Source organism: Mobula hypostoma, chromosome 6 (assembly GCF_963921235.1).
Source record: "Mobula hypostoma chromosome 6, sMobHyp1.1, whole genome shotgun sequence".
NCBI lineage: Eukaryota > Metazoa > Chordata > Chondrichthyes > Myliobatiformes > Myliobatidae > Mobula > Mobula hypostoma.
The window spans coordinates 183,472,559-183,485,829 of record NC_086102.1 but is presented as its reverse complement, the minus strand read 5'-3'; the positions used below and the strand labels follow the sequence as shown (position 1 = coordinate 183,485,829).

The 13,271-nt window shown below is 43.0% G+C and overlaps 1 protein-coding gene across 1 annotated transcript in view; it reads left to right on the top strand.

Moving 5' to 3' along the window:
* Positions 1–1,363: 1,363 nt before the first annotated feature.
* Positions 1,364–13,271, top strand: part of itgb5 (integrin, beta 5) — a 135,244-nt gene continuing 123,336 nt past the window's right edge. The window contains exons 1-2 of the mRNA XM_063052418.1: positions 1,364–1,946; positions 2,142–2,227. Coding sequence (XP_062908488.1) covers positions 1,859–1,946; positions 2,142–2,227 — 174 coding nt within the window. The 5' untranslated portion in view covers positions 1,364–1,858. The remainder of the gene's footprint in view (positions 1,947–2,141; positions 2,228–13,271) is intronic.

The following is a 13,271-nucleotide window of genomic DNA, read 5'->3' as shown; positions in this document are numbered from 1 at the left end:
CCAAAAATATCACCTCCCTGAACAAGAAGGCACAGCAGCACCTCAATTTCCTAACAAGACTGAGGCAAGCAAGGCTATCCACCACCACCCCCCCCCCCCACACCCCCAGCCCCATCTTAGCCACATTTTACAGGAGCATCAATGCATCTCCATCTGGTTTGGGAACAGTCGAGCATCGGGCCAGAAGTCCCTACAAAGGGCTGTGAGAACAGCTGAGAGGATCATAGGGCCCTTAGTATTATCAAGGATCCCTCCCATCCATCCAGCATCCTCTTTGACTTTCTACCATCAATCAGGAGTCTCCGATGCATGAAGACAAGAATGGTCAAGATGAGAAACAATTCTTCCCCAGACCATTAGGCTTCTGAACTCCCGGCCACATCTTAGTTGACATGTCACTGGTTAATCTGTTCATTACTTCACAATATTTAATATTAATGCACTTTGTTACTTAGGTGTGACTAATCTGTAGATTTTTTCCCTTGTCTTCATAAGTTATCGTGTGGTACGTGTGTACTGCTATGCTTTACACCCTGGTTGTCTCGTTTCTACATATATTACATGATTATATCTATTATATACACTTATATAGTTAAATGACAATAAACTTGACTTGATAAATAGTCCACTCCTGCTCCTATCTCTTATGTTCTTCGGTTCCAATCCAGGATTGATTTACTTTTGCTGTCCATTAGTTCCTCAGTTTCCTGCTTATTCCCACCAAACCAGTCCCGCTTCTTAATCAAAACAACATGGAGAAGAGGAGTGGTAGGTTCGGTACACGTCTTGGTCAAGTCGCCGACCACAGCTGTTAGTTATGGTGGATATCTGAACAGCATACACTGTGGACACTGTTGGTTGGGAGTTGTCAGTCTGTCACCGATAAGATCTTCCTTTTTGAGGCCCTTTACAGTGTCAGCGTCGATCTTCTTTAGATTATAACTAATATTGTGGGATCGGGTTGAAGGAGAGCTTGGGTAAGAATTATTACGTCTAGTATTAGGTTTGCAAGACACTTTTTAAAAAATGTTCTAAATGAATAGTCTCGGAACGAAACGTCGACGGTGTAGGCATTTCCATCTGTGCTGCCTGACCTGTTGAGTTCCTCCAGCGTTTTGTGTGTAACAATACTGCCTGTATTAAGTTTTAAATCCACGCAACAGTCATTAGCTTAAGAACCATGTTAGCGTAAACTTGCATTTATCGATCACTTTTTGTTCCAAGGTATAGTTTGCCAAGGCGCACCTTGAGGGAAGGGGGCCGATGAACTGAAAGGGTTAATTTGTTGTGTCACGCTGATTGGCTCGAAGTGTCAGAGGCAGGATTCGATTGGTCGGCAAGGTATAGGAGGCGGGGCAAAGGCCGGAGCTGTCGGGCTGTTGCGTGGGGGTCGCGTTGGCGTAAACCGGGTGGCTCTGGTGGCAACTGTGGAGGCGGTCGCTGGGGAACCGGCTGTGGTTGTAAATATGTGTGGAAACTGGATAAGCAAAGTTGTTGCTCCGAGTTGACTTCGAGCCATGCAAAGCTCGATCCCTGGAGAGCAGTGAAGCGAAGAGAGAGAAGGCAGGAGCTGGTGTGAACTTGGTGGTTTGGTGTGAAGGCTGCTTGCGGGAGCCGGACATCGGGCACTGGTCGGCGCTCTCCAGCCCAGCTCGGCCCGACCGCAGAATGGGTTTTCGAGACTGCGTCTGTGCCAGGGATTGTAGGGAAAGCGGCGGTCTCCAAATGTTCGAGTCCACGGCGCAACCGTGATTATTGCAGTCAAACTTCCTAGTGTTGTTGATTCTCGGCTTCGGAGCTGATCAGATCGGGGGAGCGAGTGGAAAGGACATGTTCTGAATACTCACGATTGGCAGAAATGCGAAAAGCCATGCTCAAGAGGAAAATTTTAAATTATTTGTTTTTGTTCTATCCTGGCTTTTGTCTGTTCATGCAAGATGTTTGCGGTAAGTTGTCCTTGAGCAAAGTTTCCTGTTGGTGTACTTAGTAAATCCTAGTTATGTCAAGAGCCTGGCTTGTATACATTGTTGGTGAGGTTAACTATGTCGCATTTACTTTGTCGAACCTCCAGTGCGTGGTAGGTGAGGCGCGATTCGATGTTTACGCCTGGAAAATAACAACTTTCTCTATTTAAATCGAAGGGCTCAATATTTGTACAAGTGGACGTGCTACCTCCTGCAAAGAGTGTTTGCTTATTCATCCTGCCTGTGGCTGGTGTGTTAAAGAGGTAGGGTACTCGGCAAACTTAAACTCGCAATTATCGAAAAATATTTATCATTCAGTTGAGCTACTTGTTGGAAAGTTCAGATTGACTTCAGATTAAAGTAGTTCATTTGTGCCTTTTATGGTTAATTCAGATGTTTTATCATTTGTCCTGTGCTTGTGGGGAAGAGGGGTTGGAGAAAGAAAAAAAAAGAAACAAAAACATTGGCATACAGTTCAGTATTTAGAGTCGACTCCGTTGGTATGTAATGCACTGTCTGGCTAAGGAAGTTGAATGTGTGACTGAAAACAAGAACGAATCTCTGGACACTTCATATCTATGCGTCCATTTTACCCTGGGACCTGACGGTGCACATTTGCCGCTTCTTCGCGATAAAGACACTACATTAACGCCATTAGTTAGGAAGGTTTGGTTGCAAAGGAAGAGTTCACAGCCACTTTGCATTGTGGGGGAAGAGCAGAGACTTTAAGATGAGAGTGGAAAATGTATGACTTTTATTGCATCCCCAATGTTGTGGTTGAAATAGCCCAATTTCATCTAACTATATTTTCTTGACGCTGTATTGTAATACTAACACATCCACTCTGTGATCTATCTATTTTCTAAGATCTGCTTAAACTGTAAATTCAAATATGTATGGTTTAAGTGATAACATAAAGTGAGGATGAGGAAATATGATGTTAAGGTCCGCCATATTTTATACTGATGTACTGTACTGTATTATCAACTACCTGTGAGGAAGCAATCGGGTCTCAACTTGAAACCTGCTGATGAAGCTACCAATGAATTCAACTTGTGTGCACAAATTCCAAATCTGACGGCAAGCAGTTTCAAATTTGTTAGTACAAGCTTGTAGATGTTTGCCACCCTGGTTTAAAATGCTGATGATTCAGTCAATGGATTGTTCTCGGATAGTTAAGTCCCCACTAGTCAGCAGAACTTCAGTCGTTTGCTTGCTTTTATTGTTTGCACCATTTGTTTTTTTCTCTCTGCACATTGGGTATTTGCTCTTTTTTTTAAATGGGATCTTTTTGGTTTCTAAGTGGCTGCCTGTAAGGAGATGAATTTTGAGGTTCTGTATATAGTATACACACTTTGAACTTTGAGACCACCAGTAAGTTACTTGGCCCTTTGTGGTAATGCAAGAGAAGTAAAGAATCATTGCCTGTTACACTGCTGGTGGTTAGGTCAACAATGAAGGTCCTCCATCTCTGACAGTGTTCAGGGTTTCCTTTATTGTGTTTGTTTTCACCACTGTCAGTCATGCAAGTCCTGGGTGGAGACTCAGGAATACTGTCACACTCAGATGTAGAAGGATTCTTCATTGTTGTTTCTGTAACATTGTTGTTTTACCAGTCAGGGTTGGTAGCCCTGAGCTGAACCCTCGAACCTGTTGGACTGGTAGACCACTCTTAGTCTGGCCTCTGCCCTTTGACCTATTTGGCATAGGTGACCCTGTTAAGAGCCAAAGCATATAGCCCTGACTCTAGCTAATGTAGCTGTTGGGTCATTGAAGCACACAAGCATCCAAACCACAATGAGGTTGTGTTCCTCTTGGAGAAAGAGGAGAAGGAGGGAATTCTTTAAAACTCGATCAAGGATATTTTGTAGTTGATTTCCACATAGCTGTTGTCTAGCCCTTAAAATATTTGTCTATCAACATTAGACCATAAGATACAGGAGCAGAGTTAAATCATTTGGCCTATCAAGTCTGCTTTGCCGTTTTTGTGTGGCTGATCCATTTTCCCTTTCAGCCCCAATCTCTTGCCTTCTTCCCGTATCCTTTCATGCCCTGACTAATCAAGAATCCGTTATCCTCTGGTTTAAATATTCATCTAAACTTCACCTGCACAGCCACCTGTGGCAATGAATTCCAGAGATTCACCACTCTCGGGCTAAAGAAATTCCTCCTCATCTCCATTCTAAAAGGACGCTCTTCTATTTTGAGGCAGTGTCCTCTGGTCTTAGACTCCCTTACCACAGGAAACATCCTCTCCACATTCTATCAATCTTTGACAAATTCTTTAAAGCTTCCATCCGCTGCCACTTGTGCAAATGGGTTCCAGAGTTCTCCCTCCCTTGTGTGAAAAGCTGCTCCCTGTTTTCAGTGACTAAGCAATAATTGTAAGATTATGCTTCCTAGTTGTGACAGTGCTTCAGGTGGGATTTGATTTGTTCTGACAAATCAAACATTTTTTTTTGCAATCACTTTGAGATAAAGACAATATTTCATTAAACAATTTAATAACTTTTTTCGATACATGCATGTCTAAATCCTTTTGTTTTTCCACAATTCCTCTTTTCACTGTTGGACGATATTGGAATCCCATTCCTGTTGTGACATATGTGTCCATGGCCTCCTCTTGTGCCATGATGAGGCCACCTTAGGGTGGAGGAGCAAGACCTTATATTCTGTCTGGGTAGCTTCCAACCTGATGGCGTAAATATTGATTGCTTATTCTGGTTAAAAAAGAAAATCCCTCCCCCTCCCCTCTGCTATTTCCCACACTTTGGAACAGTATGGATACTATTAAGGCTGCTGAATGGTACTGAGGTTGTAATGTAAAACAGTCAATCGCACCCTCCCGTCAAAGCAAGCTGAAGCATACGAGCACTCTCGCTGCATAGCAACCCACATTCCGAACACATACTCTGGATTCCAGGTGTTCCTAATCTGAACCCCAACGTCTGCTTTTGCTGCACATCAGCTTTTGATATTGCACCACTTGCCAGCTCAACAAGTGAAGTTCTCTCATTGGCAAACAGGGTTGACCAGACACCACAGGAGAGGGCTCCAGAAGAAGATGTTATTTTTATCAACACTCCCAGTGATACAAGGCTGACCTTATGAGTGTGTAGAACTGTGGATAATATGTCAGCAGACAGTGTGGACTTAACATCAAGCAGAGGCAAATATATTCTCTCTGCTTAATGCTTTCCAACTTCTGTGTTTTATTTTCTGTACTTTTATTCCTGGATTCTTGTCATTGGCAAAATTTGCCCGCAGCTCCCTCTTGCCACCCTTGCTCCCACCTCCACTCCCTCCCATAAAATTTTGTACCTGTTGTAGTCCAAGTTCAGACTGTGACTTAAAGACCATAATATAAAGCGGAATTAACCCATCATGGCTGATCAATTTTCTCCCTCAGCCACAATCTCCTGTCTTTTCCCCATATCCTTTCATGCCCTGGCTAATCAAGGATCCATCATCCTCAGGTTTAAGTATACCCGAAGATTTGGCCTCCACAGCCACTTGTGGCAACGAATTCCACAGATTCACCACTCTCTGGCTAAAGAAATTCATTCTCATCTCTGTTCTAAAAGGACGTCCCTCTATTCTGAAGCTGTGTCCTGTGGTCTTAGACTCCCCCACCATAGGAAGCATCCTCTCCGCATCCACCCTATCGAGGCCTTTCACCATTCGACAGGTTTCGATGAAGTCAGCCCTCATTCTTCTGAAATACAGTGAGCAGAGGCCCAGAGCCATCAAACACACCTGATATGACAAGCTTTCAATCCTAGAATCATTATTTTGAGCCTCCTTTGAGCCCTCTCCAATGTCAGTACCAATGTCAGAAACCTTAGAGAAACTATTTCCAGTTTCTCTGATATCTCCCACCATACTCTCTGTGATGGCATTCTGTCGATGAGTGACAATTAATAAAATGCCAATGTTGGAAAAGTGGAACAAAAATAGAAAATGTTGCAAAAAACTCAGTAGGTCAGGCTGCATCTCTGGGAAGGGTGAGGATGTTTCAGTCTGAAGATGCTTTGCCAGTTCTGATGAAGATACTTGACCTGAAATGTTGACTAATTTCTCTTCCCACAGCACCTGCTTCCTCAATCCTAGTCATTTCATCTTTTTATATCCATTGTTCTTATAAACCACTTCCCCTGCTCTGAACTTAGTTTCCAAATTCATTGAATGTCTTTGAGTTTATTCCCATTTCCAAGATTTTGTAACATTCTTTGTGAATGGGATTGCAATGAACAGTCTTTCGTCATTCTAAACATGTCTGCAGTGCGTGACATGGTTCAGTACAGGATCTTCCTTAACCGCTTGGGTTGAGTGGGACTGCCTTTGTTCCATCCACATGTCCAGATGGAACTCAAGAATTCCTTGTAATGACTTTTGATTGCTCGCTTCTAAGCCAACAATCTGAGTAACCAGTTATCCACTTGCATCATTTGATTATGTACTGTAAAGTGCAGTGCTGTATTTCTTATGTTTCTTTTAAAGATTGAAAGTATACTTACTGTCAAAGTTTGTATGCAGTACGAGTTTGTATCCGGAGATTCGTCTTCCTACAGGCAGCTAGTAAAGTACAGGCATCTGTTAGTCTTGCGGGACCATGGAACTGCACCTGGAAAGTCTTCACTCTCCAGGGCGCAGGCCTGGGCAAGGTTGTGTGGAAGACCAGCAGTTGCCCATGCTGCAAGTCTCCCCTCTCCATGACACCGATGTTGTCCAAGGGAAGGGCATTAGGACCCATACAGGTTGGCACCAGTGTCATCACAGAGCAATGTGTGATTAAGTGCCTTACTCAAGGACACAACACGCTGCCTCGGCTGGGGCTCGAACTCACGACCTTCAGGTCGCTAGTCCAATGCCTTAACCACTTGGTCACGTGCCCACAGGCAACTACAAAACAGAGAAACCCCATGGAACCCATTCAAAGAAAACATCAAGCACCCAATTCTCAAAAAAAACAATCATGCAAATGGCAAAAAAAGGTGAAAAACACACAGAATATAAATCATAAAACCACAGAGTCTTTGAAATAGTCCAGGAGTGTTCAGTTTAGCTCAGTTACTACAGGCTGCAGAGACTGACTGCACTGATCAAAGTCGCTCAAAATATCATTGAAAAAGGAATAACCAGAAGCCAGGAACACATATTACATGAAACATAGAAACATAGAAAATAGGTGCAGGAGTAGGCCATTCGGCCCTTCGAGCCTGCACCGCCATTTATTATGATCATGGCTGATCATCCAACTCAGAACCCCGCCCCAGCCTTCCCTCCATACCCCCTGACCCCTGTAGCCACAAGGGCCATATCTAACTCCCTCTTAAACATAGCCAATGAACTGGCCTCAACTGTTTCCTGTGGCAGAGAATTCCACAGATTCACCACTCTCTGTGTGAAGAAGTTTTTCTTAATCTCGGTCCTAAAAGGCTTCCCCTCTATCCTCAAACTGTGACCCCTCGTTCTGGACTTCCCCAACATCGGGAACAATCTTCCTGCATCTAGCCTGTCCAATCCCTTTAGGATCTTATACGTTTCAATCAGATCCCCCCTCAATCTTCTAAATTCCAACGAATACAAGCCCAGTTCATCCAGTCTTTCTTCATATGAAAGTCCTGCCGTCCCAGGAATCAATCTGGTGAACCTCCTTTGTACTCCCTTTGTGGCTCCCTTTGTGGCAAAGATGTCTTTCCTCAGGTTAGGGGACCAAAACTGCACACAATACTCCAGATGTGGTCTCACCAAGGCCTTGTACAACTGCAGTAGTACCTCCCTGCTCCTGTACTTGAATCCTCTCGCTATAAATGCCAGCATACCATTTGCCTTTTTCACTGCCTGCTGTACCTGCATGCCCACTTTCAATGACTGGTGTATAATGACACCCAGGTCTCGTTGCACCTCCCCTTTTCCTAATCGGCCACCATTCAGATAATAATCTGTTTTCCTATTTTTGCCACCAAAGTGGATAACTTCACATTTATCCACATTAAATTGCATCTGCCATGAGTTTGCCCACTCACCCAACCTATCCAAGTCACCCTGCATCCTCTTAGCATCCTCCTCACTGCTAACACTGCCACCCAGCTTCGTGTCATCCGCAAACTTGGAGATGCTGCATTTAATTCCCTCATCCAAGTCATTAATATATATTGTAAACAACTGGGGTCCCAGCACTGAGCCTTGCGGTACCCCACCAGTCACGGCCTGCCATTCTGAAAAGGTCCCGTTTATTCCCACTCTTTGCTTCCTGTCTGCTAACCAATTCTCCACCCACACCAATACCTTACCCCCAATACCGTGTGCTTTAAGTTTGCACACTAATCTCCTGTGTGGGACCTTGTCAAAAGCCTTTTGAAAATCCAAATATACCACATCCACTGGTTCTCCCCTATCCACTCTACTAGTTACATCCTCAAAAAATTCTATGAGATTCGTCAGACATGATTTTCCTTTCACAAATCCATGCTGACTTTGTCCGATCATTTCACCGCTTTCCAAATGTGCTGTTATCACATCCTTGATAACTGACTCCAGCAGTTTCCCCACCACCGACGTTAGGCTAACCGGTCTATAATTCCCCGGTTTCTCTCTCCCTCCTTTTTTAAAAAGTGGGGTTACATTAGCCACCCTCCAATCCTCAGGAACTGGTCCAGAATCTAACGAGTTTTGAAAAATTATCACTAATGCATCCACTATTTCTTGGGCTACTTCCTTAAGCACTCTGGGATGCAGACCATCTGGCCCTGGGGATTTATCTGCCTTCAATCCCTTCAATTTACCTAACACCACTTCCCTACTAACATGTATTTCACTCAGTTCCTCCATCTCACTGGACCCTCTGTCCCTTACTATTTCTGGAAGATTATTTATGTCCTCCTTAGTGAAGTCAGAACCAAAGTAATTATTCAATTGGTCTGCCATGTCCTTGCTCCCCATAATCAATTCACCTGTTTCTGTCTGTAGGGGACCTACATTTGTCTTTACCAGTCTTTTCCTTTTTACATATCTATAGTCTGTTTTTACAGTCCGTTTTTATGTTCCCCGCCAGTTTTCTCTCATAATCTTTTTTCCCCTTCCTAATTAAGCCCTTTGTCCTCCTCTGCTGAACTCTGAATTTCTCCCAGTCCTCAGGTGAGCCACTTTCTCTGGCTAATTTGTATGCTACTTCTTTGGAATTGATACTATCCCTAATTTCTCTTGTCAGCCACGGGTGCACTACCTTCCTTGATTTATTCTTTTGCCAAACTGGGATGAACAATTGTTGTAGTTCATCCATGCAACCTTTAAATGCTTGCCATTGCATATCCACCGTCAATCCTTGAAGTCCTTTAACTACATAGTCCTCAAACCATGCTGATTAAACCCACGACTCCAGCAACAGCAATCTAGGATAAGGGAGAGAGAGCACTGAACATTCGCTTTCTGCTCTCATGCTCATTGATTTCAATCTTACTCGACGCTTTAATCAGCGAGATCGGTGAGAAATAGAGTCGATAAGGGGCCGGTTTCCTGGCCTCCCGGCCACGCCATCCACTCCAAACCTCACTGAACTCTCTTGGAGTCAGCGAAGTGCCAGATCGCTCGATCAGCCCAAAAACAAACTATCAAAACATAACTCCCAGGTTCCAGTCGAAGGCAGCTGAGTAGTAGATTTATCTTTGAAAGTACATGGAAGTAAAGGAGGTAGCTCTGTGAACTGTCTGCAGGATATCGCTGGTAGTCGCTGGTGCCATCTTCTTCCATATCAATATGGAATTTGATTATAAAAATGCCTTGAGTCCGTTTAGGCAAAATTCTGCATGGAGGTTTCTTCTTTTGTCTTGTTAGCAGTCTCTTCAAAGTATTTGTTTGGATTTGCTTGGCCAGAATCCACCCTCCTCCTCATTCATTGATTGATGCTTGTCCAAATGCACCATTATAATCTGTCTCCATTTCCTGAATTAGCGTTAAGCAAGTACTTTGGATTGACGGGAATTGTGTATACAGGAGGATGTTCAGAATGCAGTTGATAATATGCCAGCGTCAAAGTTTATTCTGGAAAATGAAAACTTTTGGCATATGATGTAACACACATTGATACATGTTGACAAGATGTAACAAGAAGTGTACCCTAGCAATCGGGACTGGCATATCCACCTTTAAAATATAGCTGCCTTTGATTAAATGATCAATGGTTGTTGAATTTACTGATGATACTAAGATAGGTAGGAAAGTAAGTAACAATGAGGATATCATAGTTACACAGGGATATTGATACATTACGTGAGTCAGGCAACGGTCTGGTAAGTGGAGTCTAATCACAAACATGACAAAAGTCCATCGATGCTGGAAATCCAGAGCAATGCATGCAAAATGCTGGAGGAACTCAGCAGGTCAGGCTGCATCTATGGAGAGGAATATACAGTCGATGCTTTGGGCTGAGACCCTTCTTCAGAACTGGGAAGTAAGGGGGAAGGTGTCAGAATAAAAAGATGGGAAGGGGTGAGTGGCTAGCAGGAAAGTGATAGGTGAAGCTAGGTGGGTGGGAGTGGTCAAGGGGTAGAGAAAGAATCGATGGGAGAGGAGAGTGGACCATTAGAGAAAGGGAGGAAGGAGGGGATCCGGGAGAAGTAATAAAAGGAGGGAAAAATGTGAAATAGTTGATCTTGATAGAACGTAGAACAGTATGTTCAGCCCACAATAATAGAAGCATTGTGGTGAGATTACAGATATCTGAGATACCAAGCAATCTGTGTGTCCCAGCGCACGGCTTACAAGAAGTTAAAATGCTTATACAGCAAGTAATTAGGAAATCTTTGCAGAATGCTTTTGTTTATTTCAAGTGGAATTAAATAGAAATGTAAAGGGGTCAAATGCTAGAGAAAAATAAACCGTAAATGGCAGGCCCTTATGAGCACTGATGTACTGAGGGATCGTGGGATGCAAGTCCACAGCCAGTATTGGTGGATTCCAGTTGCCCTGATACCATTTCTCCATGACCACAATGTCCTGGTGAAACCTTCCACCATGCTCATCACTGACTGTGTCAAGATATGCAGGGAAGAAGTCTAATTGGGAATGCAGAAAATGAATCTTTCATGACAAGTTGCACTTCATGGTTTTGTATTCTTGAAGCATCTTGTCAGCCAGCTGCACTTAGTTTGGTGTTCTGTAGTTGCTAATAAAATTTTCAACATTCTTGAATACCTTCCACGTGATTTTCTCTGGTCCCAGTAGAAGTTCTTCAAATTGCCAATCATAGATAACCTGTTCCCTGAGAGTGATAATACTCATGGACAGAGTGGTAAAGGTTTTTGGCAAGACTGCCTTCATAGGTTGGGGCATTGTAAATTGAGTAGCTGTATACAACTTCAGTTAGGCCAGATTTGGAGCAATGTGTTGCCACATTATGAGAAAGAATTAGGAGTTTTTGGAGAGAATGCAGAAGAGGGTTTGCTTGAAGTTGCGGAGAGATTGTTTCCAGTAGAAAGGGTGACATGATAGAAATATATAAGCATAGATAGAACAGATAGTCTTTACCCAGGATGGTAATATCAAGTGTTTGAGGGCATAGGTTTAAGATAAGAAGGGAAAGCTTAAGAAGATTTATGAGGCAACTGTTTTGTACAGAAGATGATGGGTACCTTGAATAAGTTGCCAAGGGAGGTGGTATAATCATAATGTTTAAGAGGCATTTAAGCAGACACGTGAACAGACAGGGAAGAGAGGGACACAGATCACATGCTGGTGGAAGTGATTAGTTAGATTAGCATTATGTATGGTGCAGAAATGGTGGGCCAAAGCATCTGTTCTTGTGCAGTACTAGTCTCTGTTGCATGTTGTGCTTCAGTTACAGAGGACTCTGAGACCACATCCAGAATATTGGTCTTATTTAGGGAACCCAGCTCAATGAAAGTTATGGGTCTGGTAACTGGATACCTGGAATGGGGTGGGGGTTGTCTTATAAAGAGTTTGGATAGGCTTGACTTATTTTGTTGGAGTTTATAGGAGTTCAAGGGGATTTGATTGAAATACATAATGTTTTACAAGATCTGGACAGTGTATAGAAAGGATGCTTCTTTTATGGGAGAATCTAAAACTAGAGATTTTTGTTTCAGACTAAAGGTTCATCCATTGAAGAAGACGAGAAGCGTAAATTTTTCTGAGAATCACAGTCAGGTTTAATATCAGTGGCATATGTTGTGAAATTTATTATGCAGCAGCTGTACAGTGCAATACATCATAAAAACTGAATTACAGTAAGAAGTATAAATACTAAAAAAAGTTAAATTAAGTAAATAGTAGAAAAAGGAAAAAAAGATAAAGTAGCGAGGTGGTGTTCGTGGGTTCAATGTCCATTTAGAAATTGGATGGCAGGGGAGAATAAGTGTGTGCCTTCAGGCTCCTGTACCTCCTCCCTGATGGTGGCAGTGAGAAAGGGCATATCCTGGGTGAGGAGGGTCTTTAATGATGGATTCTGCCTTTTTGATGCAATTTTGAGACAATAAGTTTTTTGGAATTTCTCAAAGAGCAGTAGAAGCAGAAACTTTGATTACTTTTAAGGCAGAGTTAAATTGATTCTTGTTAAATAAATTGCGGGAGGGAATATGGATCTGAGGTTAGAATCAGATTTGTCTTGGTCAGTGGAAGAATGTGATCAAGAAGGCAAGAAGCTTCCTCCTGGCATCTGTTCCATAAGATATGGGAGTAGAATTAGGCCATTTGGCCCATTGACTCTTCTCTGCCATTTCATCATGGCTGATACGATTTTCTTCTTGGCCCCAACCTCCTGACTTCTCCTCATATCCATTCGTGCTCTGACCAATCAAGAATGTATATTTCCCTGCCTTAATTATACAGAAAGACTTAGCTTCCACACAGGCTGTGGCAAAGAATTCCACAGACTCGCCACTCTTTGACTGAAGAAATCCGTTCTCATTTCTGTTCTAAAAGGACACCCCTCTATTCTGAGGCTGTGTCTTCTGGTTTAGTCTCTCTCACCATAGGAAATATCCTCTCCACACCCCCTTTCACCGTGCAATAGGTTTCAATGTGGACTTCCCTCATTCTACTGAATTCTGGTGAATACAGGCCCACAGCCATCGAATGCTCTTCATATGACAAGCCATTCAATCCTGGAATCATTTTCATGAACCTCCTTGAATCCTCTCCAGTTTCAGCACATTATTTCTAAGATAACGGGCCCAAACTGCTCCAAGTGAGGCCTCACCAGTGCTTTATAAAGTCTCAAGATTACTTCCTTGTTTTATATCCTAGTCCTCTTGAAATGAATGATAATACTGCATTTGCCGCCTTTAC